The 18,943-nt window shown below is 40.6% G+C and overlaps 1 protein-coding gene across 2 annotated transcripts in view; it reads right to left on the reverse strand.

Moving 5' to 3' along the window:
- LOC122811313 (hexokinase-2) overlaps positions 1-18,943 on the reverse strand; it is a 62,824-nt gene that overhangs the window by 34,332 nt on the left and 9,549 nt on the right. For both annotated transcript variants that reach the window (XM_044083078.1, XM_044083079.1), the window contains exons 2-3: positions 15,806-15,968; positions 1,581-1,729 (exon numbers count right to left, since the gene is read on the reverse strand). In XM_044083078.1, the coding sequence (XP_043939013.1) occupies positions 1,581-1,729; positions 15,806-15,968 (312 nt within the window). The remainder of the gene's footprint in view (positions 1-1,580; positions 1,730-15,805; positions 15,969-18,943) is intronic.

The following is an 18,943-nucleotide window of genomic DNA, read 5'->3' on the forward strand; positions in this document are numbered from 1 at the left end:
TTACCCTTGGCAAGTGTCCAATACAAAAAAGGACTTCAGCAACTTCTAATCCAGTATACTGTTTATATTTGTGACTGTCCTTTAACACTGCTTAAATAGGCCCCAGATAATTTTTTCACTAGCCTTCCACACAGATCGGCCTCTTAAGTGTAGCTGAAAGCAGGGACAGCCTTTGGTCAACTGGGGCCCTAGGCAACTGTTTTGTCTCGTTAAACAGTGTACTTCTTAGGTTGAATGTTTTTTGCAGTGGGAATTTGATTTTTGAGTTGCTGTATTGTACACCAGCATATATCCTCATGTTAAGCAATTGTTTATTAGACCATTAGGTTATTGTATAGTCTACTGCATGTTATATGGACTAGCTTTTCTCCTCAGGTCTCTCCTGAAAATGGGCCCTTGGCTCAGTTGGACCAACCAGGTTAGCAAATGTCAAATAAGATAATGGGGTTCTACAGCACCTCCCCCCACCTGGAGCCCCATTCTGGTCATCCAGATTACTTTCTCGTTCCACAGTTGGTCTTACTCTTAGTTTTTGCCCTGTATTCGCCAGATTTTAAAAACAGCCAGAAGGTCCTCCAATACCGCATAGTTTTTAATTTATAAGCTGGCATTAAGTAGAATCTATTAATGGAGCCAGACTGCCGCAAACAGCAATATCATCAACTAACAGGCTGACTTTGCAACACTATGCAAGATTTAAAGGATTTATTACAGCACAGAATGGCTTTTCTCCAGATGGTGCAGACTGCCAGGTCACACTTTACAACAGCAGTGAAAAATATCTACTACTTTAATCTCTACTGCATACAAGTGTCCTTAAAACGCAATCTCCTCACCCACCCCCAACATACAAAACCACTTTATACACACCCTAGCAACCGCTCACAGAACTATGCTTTATCAGTAGCTCAGAACCCATTACCTAGAACATTACTGCCCCATTTATACAAAGAGCAGATACTGCAAGCAGACTAACTGGATACCAAGAGAAATCCAGTCACACTACAAAATCACAAATTAGCTTGTCACCAGAAGGGAAGTTATCCAAATTAGCTTGTGTCACCAGAAGGGAAGTTATCCAAATAAACTTGCATCTTGATCAATTCAAAGGATACTGGCATAAGAAGACTTAGAGGAAGAATGTTAAATTATGCTCAAGTTCACAAAAAATACAGGTTGTTTTAAGTTCAGACTAACTGCAGCTTTAAGAGTGCCAATTAGTGGCAAAAAACTATGCATAGCTATCCAATACAGGAAAAAGTACTTTCACCTGAAAGTCTTAATCATAAATCAATTTCTATTCTCCCAACTACTTAACTGCTCATTTAACACCCATATCCTAATTAGTCATGGTTTAATTAGAATAGCTATAAAACAGCACATGCATATTGGCATACGCAAAGACGTGCTTAGTTCGGAGATGGGTCATGGACAAAAACTGCCACAAATCTAGTCCACCCACACAATTTCTGTAAAACTAGTTCACATCACTTGCTACTGCAACAGTGCAATACTAAAGGGGAGGTGTGTGTATTTCATCATAGATGCAGTCATTTCCTTTCAAAACAAGAAATCTTTACCTGTGTGCCACTTCCTCGCATCAGATCCTCTGGAATGGCATATATTTGATTTTCCATTTCGACCTTTTGACGACCATTATCCGAAACTTTCACTCTCAATACCCTAAAATTGGTACCACCAAGGTCCAAGGCCAGAAACTCTCCATTTTCTGAAAGTCAAAATGTTAGCAATAAATCACCACAGCACATTATCTACATGTCTGAAAAGACAAGCATGAGTATCACACAAATCTGTATGCTCCCGTTTAAAGAGCATTGCATAATACTTACGGGGAGCCAACATTTTCATCTCTGTATGTCACAGTACTCACCGTCTTAAGTGAAGATCAAAAAACATTTTAGCCACTCCAGTGCCAAGACTTGATAAACATACACATAAAACTTTCCCCTCAGCAACTTTGCTGAAGTTCATAACTTAGGGAAAACTTTTTGCCCCAGCTGTTAGAATTTAATCAAGTCTACCTCAAGGATGGATACTATGGCAACATTTTACTCTTGAAGAAACGAGACACATGACTTGAGAAAAAATAAAATACAACAAACCACACAGTAACTGAACAAATTCCCCAAGATGGTCCAGCATGACCAGGTTTCATGTTCCAGACAGACATGCAATCTCAAAATTGGGCACCTTCATAACCAAACCAGGAAATATTACCACAAGGCAACAATTTATTCCCATTCTGGGTGGGTAAAAGGCACTAGTAAAGTGCTTGCATTACACCAGGAAGTTTTATTCAACAGTAATGCTCATACAGGAGCATATTTAAACTGTGTATATGATTTTCAGAGGCCTGGGACTGCACCTTAACTACAGGTATAGAGAGAGATTCAGCAAACCTAACATTCTCTAACTGAATTTACTCATTTTACAGGCACTGCAAGTTTTATATACAGAAAATTAAATTTAATGGAACAGCAACCATTTAGGTATGTAAAAATGTTACACCCAAATCATTAGTCAGCTCTTACACAATTATAGTAGGTACTTACCACTGGAGTATTCTTTGCTGTTTGTCAAGTACTAAAGTTACTGGAAAGTATGGGAGAAGAAGCAAGAACCCCCCCCCCCCCCAAACAAAAGGAGGACCTGGGCAAAACCCACCCCGGCCATAGAAATAGCATCCAAATTTTAATTTTTGGAATAAAAGTGTGAACAGAAGACCAAGTACCAGTTTCCAAAATAGATCTGGTATCAACACCAATGGAAAAGAGCACCAGAAGAGGCTACTGCCCTGGTAAAATGTGCATAAATTGAATAGAGATTTTTTTTTTTGTACTATTCCCTTCCTTCCAAACGACCATGGATATCCAGGAGATGGTTTGCTTAACACTGAAGCAAAAATCCCTGGTATGAAACAAAGTTGCAATTATCAATATATTTTACCTTACCTAGGCAGTATCTGAGCTGAAGTAAATCGAAGGTGCTTAGAAACCCAGGATGAATGGAAAGATTAAAAAAAGGACAAATTAACCACCTTCACCATTAAAGTATTGGTATAAAAACATCCTGCCCTTGTGAAAGCACAAAAAGGATAGCACTGTCACTAGAGCTTGAAGTTACAAAACCCTCTTGGCAGAATTAAGAGCCACAAACACAGTCTTCCAAGTAAAACTTCGTAGGCAAGAGGAAACCAGGTTCAAGAGAGCAGCCAATTTAACAAAATTAAAAGGTCAAGGTGGGTGAATAAGTTTTCTTGAAAGCCACGCATGGACACATTTCAGAAACTGACTTCAACACTAGAAGCCAGATGTGGATTCAAAGGAAGACCAGAAATAGTGCGCAAATGAGATTTCAGATGAATGTAAAGCCAGAACTGAACATACAAAGAGGACCGTAGAAATGCGGACAGAAAGGGCCCAAGTCATGCTTGAGCCAGCAAACTTTCCATTTTGCACACATAATATTTTGTTTTGGAAAAACCCAAAAGCAGATACTCAGAAAAAGTGACCAAGTACCTAAAAGGAATAAAAACCATAAGGGAAAGTGAGGGTGAGATATCCCTAGTTGTGTGTGAAAAGATCCATTCCATCAGGTAACATGTAATACCTTCCCCTGGACTTGGAGTTTTGCCACAAAATTGTGCCCTGAAAGAATGTAAACCACCTGAGGAACCAAGTGATAGCAGACAGAAGTCCCAAGCCTGAACAGCTAGCCTGCAAAGGTGGCAAGATGCGTCTCGTTTATGTACAACACGACTGTGGCATTGTCCGTAAAAACATTTAGAGGACTTGGAACCCAAAGGGAGTGAAAGGCCCTGAGATCTAGAATTTGAGCCTTTATCTTTGGGTCTGCCAGTTGAAGGGACTAAACACAATGACTTTGAGGTTGTTGGAAAAGGCCACCAACCTTGAACAGAAGCATCTAGGTCAGTTCCCAAGCAGGGAAGGGAGCATAAAAACAGTCATGGATTCAGGAGAATTCTGGTGATCTACCAACACAGCTAGAGCTTGAAATAAGGCCAAAGGAACCAGATACCCCTGCAGATGGCAGTGCTGGAGCCAAAAGTAGTCTTGACATACCACTGAAATTTCTTTATGTGGACTTTGGCAAGAGTCATGCCCTCATTCTCTTGTAGAAAGGACTGGAAAATTCCCTTGTAGAAAGGACTGGAAAAGTTAGAGGACCTTAGCAGGCAAGCTGTCCTATTAAGTATTTCCATTTTGACAGACTGTTGCAGTTATGAAAAATGGTAGTAAGGCTGCAATTGAAGTTATACTTCATTACATGTTGCATAAGCCATGTATGGATAAGTTTCAGGAAGAGTGATGACAAGAATTTAATGAGTCGATACCTTGTTAGTTCAACTGATTTATCCTCTTTGTAAAAGATAAGCCATTGTTGATAGACCAAAAGTAAACTGGTTATTTTCTATCCATTATATGGATTTCAACCACCCTTAGCCTTCAACTATTATGCATATACATAGAACCCAACTATGTATTTTTAATTAGACTTAAAATATGCTAAATTGGCCTAGATATACTGAAGCAAACAAATATGTACAAATGCAAGCCATCTGAAAGGCAAAGGGCTCTCAAAGTGCCTCCTGCCTAGATGCAGCAATTTAAGAGCAACAGGTCTTGGGGATTAAACAACTCAAATCAGCCTTTTAAGGCTCAGCCCTTTGGGCTGCTCTTTGCAAAGTTGTAACAAAGGCAGTAGCGCCCTGCTAGGTGTAATACCATTAAGCATTATATCTCCTAGGGTCTGGCTCTTCTATCCTCAAAAACAATGGAGTAGCAAGCCACCACTTTACAAGTGTTTAAGTTACCTGGACTAAGTGTCTTTTCTGACATTACACCCTCAACTAGATGCATGTATATCAGTTTTTGGCACTATATGACCTTTGAGCACTTGCACAGGGTCCATTATATAGAAAGTCTCCATAAATACCTGTAGTTAACTGCACATTGGCATCCATAGAGCAAGAGTCTTTAACACAAAACTTGAGTAAAAAACTTGAGTAAAACTGTGTCACATTTACATTAAGACTTAATATTAGTAAAAGATTACTCAAAACAGAGCACCAATAGAAACTTACGACAATGTACAAATTTTGCTTTCCAAATAAAACTGGTTCTGAATCTTGCACAACTTTCAAACATATGTTGGCGAGCTTCAAATTAAGGGCCAATGCTACTATTACACTGATAGAAAATCTTGTGCATTCAGTAATGCACAAACAGGTTTAGTAAAGCAGATTTATACCTCAGTTTCTTGGCAATTTCTCCTCCTCCTAGGTTTAGGAATCCACCATGGTATCAAATAAGAATCTGCAGAACAGCCCTGGAAACAATGCCCTTTAAGGCTTTGATAAAGTTTTTTTAGCTGTACAAAGCCATGCAGTGTGACCATTAACACAGTCAGTTTTTCAGCACATATGGATAAGACCTAAAGATCTTTTTGGAGTTTTTGACCATTAGTTAGCATTTTTTCAGCACATATGGATAAGACCTAAAGATCTTTATGGAGTTTTTGACCATTAGTTAGCATACAAATTATGTCCCTTTAAGGGGATTATGCATATCATTATAGGTTAGTTAGTTTATACAGGGCCAACAACCACTGGGGCCTTTATAAGATCAGACATGCAAACCAATGTACCTGATGAGTTATTGTGCCTTAGAAGTTACTAAGGCACGTGTGTTTTACGTTGGTCAGTGCCTGAATCTGATCAGAAACCATTAGCTACTAGTTCACTCTAGTGTCACAAGAGTCTATGCCGAAAATGACTTGCAGCAAGCATGACAAAGAAAAAGGAGGCCAAGAGGCATATTGCCCAATAACCTTGGATCAGACTATGTTGGCAGATGCAAGTTTACAGTCAGGATTAGTTGAAACTGTCAAAATATACACAAGTGTCAAACAAAAGCCCACACCAAAAACAGGCAGCAACCACATTTTTCACATCAGGAAATTGCAAGCTATGCCTCTTTACCAGAGAGGCAGACACCCAGAAAAACCTGCGTGGAGAGGATTTGGAATTCTTGTAAGAATAGCATCACTATTTGAGGATTGCTGCTCTCATCTAAGATTTAATCAATTAATGGAACATTTCTTCAGCAGCTACATCATACATCTACATTTCAAAATTTTGATTCTTGCCCATTTGCCTTATTTTCTTTAACTTGCTAGACAGAAACATATGGCAGGATCCTTTATCCACCAAAACACACCGATTTCGGCAGACTTTTGCAAGTTGTGAACTGAGTTTGCTATAGCAGACTAGGTCAGTAGATGGCAGCAGTGCTTCATAAATACCCATGGGCAGCCCTTCAGCAATGTCAAATGAAAAACTAAAAATTGCAATTATCGCCAGTCCTGCTATCCTTTATAGTAATAACCCTGAGGCACTGCCGATATGTAAACATGCTCATTTCAAAATCGCATTTCACTTCTACTTCACCATACCTCAATTGTCTAGATTTTAGCCAGTTTCTTATAAAATCTATGGTCTTCAGGCAAAGTACTAAGATCAGTACTGCACTAATGTAAATTTTAGTTTTGATTTCATAACCTTAAGAAAAATGCATGCAAAGACAAATCTGTTATTCTATCAACTTATAAGAGCAAACTTCAAAATATGTCCCTATTTTTGGGCCTCTGCCCCCCCCCCAGAGCAATAAATCTGGACAAAAGTCTGATACAAGAGATTAAGAGGCATGTTCATTTTATAGCAGATATTGTATACAAGCTTACATCACACATGCAGATAGCTACATAGCAGAGTGTTTTAAGACAAAACAATCCTGCTACTGTATTTAAACCTGCCTGCAGGAGGCAGCAATTGTGTGTACATAAGGACAACCAAAAAAAACCACCACCACACACAGCTCCGTGTCCACATTCCCAAACCATGCAGTCCAATCACATACAGGACTTCAAAACCATTTAAATCCCTCATAGTTAAGTACTAAGCTATCGGCCCTAGGGCCCATACAAGCCTAGCGAAAAAATGTACCCTGGCTTTCGCCACCCAAGAAAATTACTTTCCTGTGCCCCTGTCGAGCAGAGCCTCAGAAGTGATCCCTGGGGTGAATTTCCCATCCAATCAAGATTTTTCTTGAGTGCTAATGAGGAGCTCTTTGACATAGACAGGTAAGTCTGTTCCAGAGTATGGGAAGTCTCTGGGACAGGAATCTACCCCTCCAGCATGTTCTGTTAATTGTGGTGACAAGGTTAAGGTCCCTAGAGCGTGTAGCTCGGTGGGGATTTCTTTAAGTGGAGCATGTCCAACAGCTCTGGGTTTGACATAGCTTTGTATGTTAGGCAGAGATCGCCCTTGAGTAGGGGGATATGCGATGGAGTAAAGCTGTAGTTTTTTTGAGACGTTCTGCATAGGGCATATGTTTGAGGCCAGTAATCCTCTTTGTGAGGTATTTCTGCGGTCTTTCCAGTTGTTGTAGATGTCTTGTGAGGTACATACCAAAAGGGGCATTGTACTCTATAATGGGTCTAATGAGTGATTAGTAGAGGGGAACAATGACCTCTGAGCCACGTAGGATTTCCTGACCACTGTGGCGATCAAAGGAGAGACTACTGTCCACCTGTGTCCCAAGGTCTCATGACATTTTCGGCATTAAGTAGACTACCAGCTATGTGGTAGTTAATGGGTACAGAGTTTTTACCAAAGGGGATGACAATACACTTTTTGGCATTGTTTCAGGCCATGGCTTTGACACCAGGTATCTGTCCACATCATTAGGAGTTTCGATTATGGCTCCTAGTTTGCAGTCATCTGCAATCTTTGTTAGCCAAAGACCTTCTGTGTTGGCCTGCACTTCAGAGAAGTAGATACCAAACAGGAGAGGACCCAGGACTGAACCCTGTGGTACTCCACTTGTCACTGGTCTGATGTCCGATTTGGAATCCGCTACTTTCAGTGTGGGTTCTGTCCATGAGCCAGTAGGCAACCCATCTTGTGACAGGGATTTATACCTAGTTTAGTGAGCTTATCTATAATTCCAGAGTGGGGGATGGTGTCGAAAGCCTTGGCGAGATCTAGATAAGCTGTGTGAACCATTTTACCCTCATCTATGGCTTTGGTGACTGCTTCAAAGAAGTCAATCAGGTTTAAGAGACATTATCTGCCTTTTACAAATCCAAACAGAGTAGGGTCCAAGGTTTGGTGATTACCAATGTCTTTATTTAGAAGTTCCATGATGATATGTTCCATGGCCTTGCAGACCAGGCTAGTCAGGCTAATGGGGCAGTAGTTCCCAGGGTCCGTCATGGCTCCCCCTTTGTGGAGTGGGATAACTGTCGCCGTGCGCCATTCAGTGGGTACAAAGCCTGAGGCGAGGCTATGACTGAACATGGTACTTGGGTAGGGTGCCAGTTCATTCTGTTGGTGTGGAACGCAGCCTGAAATATTGTCAGGTCCCATGGATGCCGTGTTCTTGGCTTTGGAGAGGTTTTTTTTTTTTTTTTTTTTTTTTTTTTACCTGTGCAGCCGTGATTATAGGAACTTTGCATTCTTCAGGTATAGAGATGGGCCCTCTAGGGGGCGAGACAGGTTCAGTGCTAACTTTACCCCCATCTGCTAGGATGTTGGCAATATCAGTTGGTTTTGTATATTTAGTGCCATTATGCTAACTCAGAGCAGATTTGAGTGTTCCCATTTAGATTCTTGACATAGCTATAGAATGCTTTGTGGTTGTCTTTAGAGTCAGTGGCAATTTTGTTTTCGTAACTATCTTTGAAGGATTTTATGTGGGATCTCAGCTTCTTACTGAGGTTGACCAGGGAGTTCCTCCAGTCATGGGATTTTACTCTTTTTTACAACAGTTTTTCTCCTGTTGTAGAGTTGGTTTATGGCAGAGGTCCACCAGATTGGCTTCCTTTTTTTGGAGGATAACATCTTGGTTCCATTAGGGATAGCATGATCCATACACTCATGTAAGTGCTTATAAAGTGCATTTGTGTAGGATTCGGCAGTCATACCTCTATTGTCTGTCTGCATGGGTGTCATGAAGTTTGCCACTTCTGTCTTAAGTGTGAAGTTGGCTTTTGAGAAGTTTTTTACGATGGTTTCCCCGTTTCCCTAATTGGGGCTGGGATGTGGATGTCTAGGCTGATTAGCTTGTGGTCGGATCTGACCAACGAGGAATTTACCTCTGGTCTGGAACTCCGGTTTCCCATGTTGGTAATGACCAGGTCTAGGATATTGCTGCCCCTGGTGGGGGTGTGAAGTTGATCCAAGGCATTGGAATTTATGAATTCTAGAAAATGTTTAGCAAGAGAGTTGGTACATGAGTAGTTTTCCCAGTTAATGGTGGGGTAGTTGAAATAGCCCATTATTAGGGTGTTGGGTTGTACCACAATACTTTCCAGTGTATCAAGAAATGAGCTGTGTGAATCCTGGGGCATGGGTGGGGGTCTGTAGCAAGCTACAATTTGGATTGCGGTCTTGCCCAGAGTTAGTTGCACTTGGATAATCTCGGATGCATTATGCTGTGCAACTAGCCTGGAGGTGTGGATATCCTTAATGAATATGCACACTCCTCCGCCTTTAGTGCTTCTTTCTGGGTTAGGTGGCCGAAAGGTGTGGTATGAGTTGAAGCCTGGTAATGCAGGGGTGCTCTCTGGAGCTTTGAACCAGATCTCTGTCACTGCACAGATGTCAATGTTCTCCATTTTAAGGAGTGCCTCGAGCGAGTGCATTTTGAGGTTTAGACTTCTAGCATTGAATAGCATTACCCTCAGATTTGGCAGCTGACAGTAACTTTCTCCTTGTTTAGTCTAGTGAGTGGAACAGTGTGCCAGACTAGAGTCACCTATGGACTAGAGTGTTGGGTACGTTGTTATGCCTTATGGGCTGTGGCTGAGTGGCACAGTTTGTGGGCTATGTCATTTGGGTTGTGTTGGGGGGTGGAGTTTGCTTGCGTTTATGCTTTGGATGTCCCTGATGCTTGGGCAGGTTTTTATTGAGAGCCTCCGCAAATGTAGGTGTGTGTTTTGGTGGTGTAGGTTTTGAGGGACTATGTGATGAGTGTGGTGCGGTGCAAGTGTTAACCTTCTCCTCGACTGTCTAGTCCAGTCTTGGGGGAAGAGAGCTTTGCTTATAGTTTGGCTATAAATGGATCTCACAGGTTGTAGTGTTGTGTGGTAGGAGGAGAGGGTTGTCTGTGTACATGAGGCAATTGCTGCATTGCCCAAAGATGCCCAGATTCATCAGGTAGACAGGAGAAATCACTGGGAGCTGCAAAGGTATGAGCCAACTACAAGTCAATAACTTTAAAAAAAAAAAAAAACATTAGCAGCGCTTTAATTAGGTTACAATAGGTTAAAATAAAACCCAGTCACAAAATATTGTATGTAAAAATGTACAATGCAAAACATACTAAACTCTATCAGATCTAATTTTTTAATACTAGGGCTATAGAAACTAACCACAAGTCACACCAAGATTTGCAAAATTGTAGTTCCTAGGAGCCTCCGCCTCGTTGTGCACAACTTCCAGTACTCCAGACAAATTTAACAGAACTGCATTCCAAAATGTGCTTACACAATACACTAACTTTTTGGAGATGGCATACAAATGCTCATATATCCTTTTTCTAAATGTTCTCTCTTCCCCCTGCAGAAATTGGAGCAAACCCTACAAATAGCTAAATATACTCTTCCTTTGGTGCCACAATTCCCAAAGGCAAGGTACATCCTACAGGGAAAATTGTCTAAAAAGGATTACATGTTCCAAGAAGAAAGGGCATCATTTACGTGTCCCATATTGTGTACTTCAATGGTCTTCAATATTCAAGTGGTGCTCAAAAATGTATTCACCATCCCTGGCCATTTTAAAATTGGGTTTCCACCAAGTATCTTAAAAATATCACTCACCTTTAAATATTACAATCATAAACAGCATTTTAATTGCATTTGAACAGGACTTGGTGAAAAACAGTTGTCATACTAATTTCTATCCTTAATGTTAAAGGTCTCCTTCACATCATGGACCTTGTGTGCAAGTCCAAAGAAGAGGCACGTTTAGTACTCCAACCATTAACATCTTTAATGTTATTTAAAAATGGGGTGGATGGTTTCCATTGAGAAACTACATTTTCTACTTAAAGAAAAATTCTGAGCAGATCACTGCCCTTACTGATCACCCCTTAATATTCTTAGTATGATATGGGTGGCCAACTTAAAATCCAAAGAGGGTTTCCTATACATTTTTGAACCAAAACATCCTACATAATAATCCCTGCATATGGTTACATCTCTAGAGCGAGTTGAACAACTTCAGAAATGACATTGCTCCGTTACGGTCAGGAATTCCTCAATTTTAAAAGGTCAGTATCCTTCCATGAAATATATCATCCAAAAAGCATAAGTATATATACCAACAATTACTGCACTCAATTTAAAACGTGTCATGCCTCCCAGCTGTACATAACCATGTTAGCAAATACAGGGACATAACTGGATTCTTAGCCACTCCCTTCATTTGACTAACATTCCTCCTCAAAAAAGATGCTCAGTCAAGATCAGCTCCTTAAGTCAATAACATTTTCACCATCCTCCAATTCCGAGAGTTCCACAGCATCAGTGGAATAGCTGGAGACCCTCTTCATAAGGGATGATTGAAAATAAATCCACCATGTCTACTGTAGAAAAGCTAGCCTGTACGTGGTTAAAAAAAAATTGTGTGGTTGGATCCATGTACAAGAAAATAAAACATCCCACAAATCTCAAAATGTGATACATTTAGAGACCCTTCAATTTCTAATACATAAATAGCTTAAGTACACGTTTTCAGGTTTTGGCTTGAAACAATCTATAAGGGGGGGGGTGAAACATCTTTTTGGGATCCCCAAGATTCGTAGACAAGTAGAACCAGAGGGTGTTAAAGTAAAGACAACAGGTGTAATCACTTCCTGCAGCACAGGACCAAGAAATTTTCTTAGAGTATCATACTTGACATTGAGCAACATATTAGAAATTAGTATAGTCAGTCCTATCCATACTACTACTACTTTTGTCTGGTTTCAGAAACCAGAACATGCACACACTTTAAATTTAAGCACAGCACCACACACACACAGAACAGTTTGTTAGGAACTTTATTTTGAAATCTTTAAAAAAAAACTTTCCACAGTTAGAGATATGAAAGTCAAAACCTCTGTTAGTTCAGTTACCCTTTGAACTGGGTTTTTTTTTTCACCAAAGTTACATTCATTGTGAATCCCTTTGGGTATAACCTTATGCAGCCTATAATCAAATTTCTCAATAATTTCTTTTATTAAATATTAACCTGTTCTACCTTTCTAAAGTGTATTGATTGAGCACTCCTTAACTAGGTAGGGGTCCCTAGTGATGTTATTAAACATTAGTTCAACTTTTATTTATATTATTCCATTTAACAATAAAATTTCATTAATTCCAGAGTATCTGGAAAACATAGTAGTAAGTTAATTATATTCACTACTACAATACACAAGCCCATCTGGAAATGTATATACCCCATAAACCCTTGGCTACACTTTGGAATACTTTCAGGTCAAATATTGTCCAACTGTACAATACGCACCTTGCTCGATTTTGTTGCAAATCTCAGCATAGTATTAAAAGATCCATTACTAGGTTCAGTCGGATTAAAGCCAAAGTCTTTATACCACATGAGTAGACAGATTCCATGGAGAGTACATCTACAATTCTTCCATCCAAGTCCTCCACAGCATTAGAACCAGTTGTCCATCTCACCACTGTATTATATTTTGTACATTAATTTTGTTTTTACACAGGTTATTTGAATATTTTAACCTATTGTAACCCAATTAAAGTGCTACTAATTTTTTTTAATAAGCCATTTACTTGTGATTGGCTCATGCCTTTGCATGTGATAGAAAATATTTAAATTGTTTCAAGATTCATATATGGTTCTGAAATCATCCCATGTGCAACACGGATGAAAGCACTAAACAGTGGATTTTTTTTTGTTTGGTCTTTTGAACACAGTCTGCACAGACTCACACTGGTTTCTGCTGCTTTCCCATTCTAAATTCTGTGTACACTGCAACAAGTACTGAAAACAGCACTCTAGCAAAGAACCTAAAATTGAGGATTTTTTAAATTATGCCGACTTGGGAATGCAAGTCCATTCCTGTCATATTAAACATGTGGATAAACAAGCACTTGTGTCGAAGAGGCACACTCGGATCACCACTCCATTTTCTACATGGGGTTGAGGTGTTATGTTGTTAACTGTCGCCATCTCTCAATTCAACACCACACTCCTGCCTTCTTAGACACTCGTGCACGACCATCACAGATCTCAAACAATTCATCCAACTCTTTGCAGGACATCCTCATTTCCCCTTACCTTCTCCCAATCTTAACCAAATCTTCAGATTATCTCCTGCTTTTCTGCACATGCTCAAACCACTGTAAAGTGAGCTTTACTATAGGTGGCGCTACTTTGGCTTCTACTCATATCCTCACTTCATCTCTTGCAGTGTACATCCAACCACCCTTCACAAACACTTCATTTCCATCACCTCTACCTTTCTCATCTGCTCTGCATTTACTAAGATTTCTGTACCATACAGTAGTAATGGTTGCACCACTATTTTGTACCATACTTTTCAGCTTCTTTAGCATTATGTTATACAATACACCCAACACTGCCAGTTGGCTGCAGCCCGATTATAGCTTTGACTTTTGTTCCGACTTCTCCTCAACCACCCCATTCCATCTCAATTCTTGGTTTCATCCAATTTCCCAAATTTACTGCCATTACCACTCTTACTTGTACTTTGTCTCGTCACACGCGCTTTCGGTTTTGCATTCCATTCCCCTATCCTGGTTTTTGGGCTCTAGCCCTTTACCCAAACTCAGAAACGGTAACACTTAAAAGGAACACTACCCTTTGGAATTTAGCTCAGCAGACTCATTCAAGTTCACTGAATAAAGTAGCCATTTCAGCATGAATACACACCAGTTTTTTCAGCACAAAAGGTTGCACAGCTAAATTATAACCTAAACTGCTTTAATTCTATAGAAGAACCAGTCAATGTGTATAGTAACTATGCAGAAATAGGAATGTTCTATTAATCATTCCAGAAAGTTAGTGTGCAGTCTTAGTGGGAAAAGCTTCCCATTAAACATGGCAAAATCATCTTTATGCATCTTCATTCCTCCAGCGATTGTCCAACATACAGCAAATGAAAAGCACATTTAGAGCTACAGAACTTGGCCTAAAGAGCACAATACACAAAGTCAGTAAATGCTTGGGCTGCAACTATGCATACCCATTTAACAGAATTTCAAAAATAGACTATTTTAAGTTAATCTTCAGCACATTTGTAAAGTTAACAGTTCTGAAAATAAATTTTATTCAGGTCATTTACTCAACCCCACCCCCCTTTTCTGCAATTTTCCTACATGGGGTCAGAGTGTCAACTGTCACACAAACACACTAAATGCCATTCTCATATCTTCTACACTAAATCCCCGGCTATCACAAGATATTCACACAAACCAACCACCTCTTTGTCAACACCCTCATTTCATCTTGCCTTTTTGTCGGTCCCAAATAATGTGGTCTTTTCTGAACGTGCCCGAACCACTAATTGGTTCTCACCTTTTCTGCAATTGGGGCTACTTTGGCTTCTGCTATGATGGCCTCAATTCATCTGTTATGCAATGTGCATCCTACCACCCCATTTCAGGCATATCACCACCACCTCTCACTTAATTGTGATGCCTCTGCTGCTCAAGTTTCTGTAAAATACATAACTAGTCACACCACTGTTTTGTATATTTTACTTTTCAGCTTATTTGACATTCTTCTGCTATGCACCACCCTACTGCTCTGTTCAAGAAATCAGAAGGAAGGAGTGCACAAGTGGAAAATAAGACAGACCAGGAATGAATACCGATTGGCTAACAAGGAACCTAAGAGTTGTAAACGGTTCCTAGCAGTATGGGGAGATGGAACATTGGCACTAGTATGCTTAATCTCCAGTCATCTGGGATATGCCCAAGAGCAAGAGGGAACATTCATAACTGCGTGCAATATAGAAGTATCAAACTACCACACTGCAAAGTAGTAGAAAGTAAGATGGGAGAGAGGTTTGGTGGGAGACAAGTTCAGATACAGATCAGGATGCAGCACAACTGGTGCAATGTTTGCAATGAGACAGCTTAGAAAAAGAAGCTGGAGAGTCCAACTGGGGCATTCCTAGACTTGGAAAAAGCATGTGGCCAAGCCCCAAGAAAAGCAGATTTGGCTAGTCCAGTGGAATCCCGGAAACACTGGTAGAATTAGTCAAAGCTATATACAAGGGCTAAATGACTTTCGTACAAACAGCGTTTGGTCATGCACATGGATTGCCAGTGGGAGCAACCGTGCAAGGTTCAGCTCTGAGACAACTGTTCATACTGTAAATGAACTACATTAACAAATGGGTAGGAGGGGACAGAACAAAGTTGCTGCACGCAGACAATCTGGCATTGCAAAGCAGACTGAGCAAAAACTTCAGCAAAATCACTACTTAAAAATTAAGAAAATTTAGTTTTGAAAATTGTGCAAAGTTAACGCTAGACTGCTGTGGGGAAACTGGTTTCACTTTTCAACTTGACAGAAAAATTTGCGGTAAGAAAGCTTCACTTCAGGGATAAGCCAAAAATTAAGTCAAGCACTCAAACAAGGTTTAACCCAAAAGCCTTCCATGTGAAGTTGAAAACAGCATTAAACAAAACTGGATGTTTGTGACAATACCTGTTCCATCTGGTGTTGATCTAACAAACGTTGGAAGCATCTTCACTGAAGCAGTAGCATTTGTGCCTTCACCAAGTCCCTTTTCCATTTCTCTTCTAAACCTCTTGCTTATATCTTCAAGAACTTCATCAGAGAGCCTCATATGATAAAGATACTTGTCAACCTGAAAAACAGAATGCAAAAAGAATGACTAGAGAACACAAGATTAACAGCACAGTTTTGCAAAAAAATAGTGTGTACACACACAGTGCAATTAAAGTATTTGCTTACAGATATTATCTTAGCATGTTTTGTCACACAAATGTTTCATATCAAACAAATGTAAATATTAAGAGAAGGATAACACAAGTAACACAAAATGCAGTGCAAGTGATGATTTTAAGGAAAAGAAAATCCAAACCTACATGGCCCTATGTGAAAAAGTAACTGCCTTCTAAACCTAATAACTATTTGTACCACCTTAGCAGCAACAACTGTAATCAAGCATTTGCAATAACTGGCAAAGAGTATTTCACATCGCTGTGAAGGAATTTTGGCCCACTCCTATTTGCAGAATTGTTTTTAATTCGGACATATTGGAGGACAAGCATGAACCGCCTTTGTAAGGTCATGCCACAGCATCTCAACTGGATTAAGTCCAGACTTTGACTAGGCCACTCAAAAAATTAATTGTTTTTAAGCCATTCAGAGGTGAAATTGTTTTTAAGCCATTCAGAGGTGGACTTGCTAGTGTGTTTTGGATCATTTTCCTGCTGCAGAACCCAAGTGCACTTCAGCTTAAGGTCACAAACTAATGGCCTGACATTCTCCTTCAGAAATTTTTGGTAGAGAGCAGAATTCACGGTTCCAATCAATCACAGCAAGTCATCCAGGTACAGAAGCAGCCCCAGACCATCACACTACCATGCTGTTACTTTTACGCCAGTTGTAATGGGATGCACACCTCCCAAAAAACAAGTTTAACTTTAGGGAAAATATTATGTGGACTGACAAGTCTTGGGGATCATCAAGATGTCTGGCAAAAGTCAGAAGAACTTTGTTCTTTTTGGTCAGCAATGGTTTTTTCCTTGGAACTCTGCCATACATGCCATTCTTGCCCAGTCTGTCTTATGGTTGAGTCATGAACACTGACCTTAACTGAGGCAAGTGAGGTCTGCAGTTCCTCTTGGTCGAGTCATTGCTTTGCTCTTGGGGTACGTTTTGTAGGCCGGCCACTGCTGGGAAGTGGCACCACTGTTCCAGGTTTTCTACATTTGTGGATAATAGCTCTCACCATGGTTTGCTGGAGTCCCAAAGCTTTAGAAAAGACTTATCCAGATGGATGTCAAATTACTTTCTCATCTGTTTTGGATCGCAATGTCTTCCTTTCTTGGATCTTTTGGCCTACTTCACTTTGTCTGACAGGTTCTATTTAAGTGATCTCTTGATTCAACAGGTCTGGCAGTAATCTGGCCTGGATGTGGCTAGTGAAATTGAACTCTGCTCTCCCAAAATGTGATTAACCACAGTTACTTCATGATTTAACAAGGGGGCAATTACTTTTCAAATAGGGCCATGTAGGTTTGGATAGTTTTCCCTTAAATAAAAATTTTACTTGGGTTATCTTTGTGTAATATTTGTCCAATATTTTAATCTCTTATGATGACACACACACACGCCCCCGTGTGTTGTGTAATCTCTTATGATGACACACACACACGCCCCCGTGTGTTGTGTAATCTCTTATGATGACACACACACACACGCCCCCGTGTGTAATCTCTTATGATGACACACACACGCCCCCGTGTGTTGTGTAATCTCTTATGATGACACACACACGCCCCCGTGTGTTGTGTAATCTCTTATGATGACACACACACACGCCCCCATGTGTTGTGTAATCTCTTATGATGACACACACACACGCCCCCGTGTGTTGTGTAATCTCTTATGATGACACACACACACGCCCCCCCATGTGTTGTGTTATCTCTTATGACACACACACGCCCCCCCGTGTGTTGTGTAATCTCTTATGATGACACACACACGCCCCCCCCGTGTGTTGTGTAATCTCTTATTATGACACACACGCCCCCCCCCGTGTGTAATCTCTTATGATGACACACACACGCCGTGTGTTGTGTTATCTCTTATGATGACACACACGCCCCGTGTGTAATCTCTTATGACACACGCCCGTGTGTAATCTTATGATGACACACACGCCCCAGTGTGTAATCTCTTATGACACACACACCCCCCGTGTGTAATCTCTTATGATGACACACACACCCCCCGTGTGTAATCTCTTATGATGACACACACCCTGTGTGTAATCTCTTTTATGGTCACACACACACACCCCCAGTGTGTAATCTCTTTTATGGTCACACACACACAGCCCCAGTGTGTAATCTCTTTTATGGTCACACACACACAGCCCCAGTGTGTAATCTCTTTTATGGTCACACACACACCCCAGTGTGTAATCTTTTATGGTCACACACACACAGCCCCAGTGTGTAATCTCTTTTATGGTCACACACACACAGCCCCAGTGTGTAATCTCTTTTATGGTCACACACACACAGCCCCAGTGTGTAATCTCTTTTATTGTCACACACACACACACACCCAGTGTGTAATCTCTTTTATGGTCACACACACCCCCAGTGTGTAATCTCTTTTATGGTCACACACACACCCCCAGTGTGTAATCTCTTTTATGGTCACACACACACCCCCAGTGTGTAATCTCTTTTATGGTCACACACACACACACACACACACACACACACACACACCCCCAGTGTGTAATCTCTTTTATGGTCACACACACACACCCCCAGTGTGTAATCTCTTTTATGGTCACACACACACACCCCCAGTGTGTAATCTCTTTTATGGTCACACACACACACACACACCCAGTGTGTAATCTCTTTTATGGTCACACACACACACCCAGTGTGTAATCTCTTTTATGGTCACACACACACACACACACACACACACCCAGTGTGTAATCTCTTTTATGGTCACACACACACACACCCAGTGTGTAATCTCTTTTATGGTCACACACACCCCCCCCCCCAGTGTGTAATCTCTTTTATGGTCACACACACACCCAGTGTGTAATCTCTTTTATGG

Source organism: Protopterus annectens, chromosome 9.part0, assembly GCF_019279795.1.
Source record: "Protopterus annectens isolate FY-2018-M chromosome 9.part0, PAN1.0, whole genome shotgun sequence".
Taxonomy (NCBI): Eukaryota; Metazoa; Chordata; order Ceratodontiformes; family Protopteridae; genus Protopterus; species Protopterus annectens.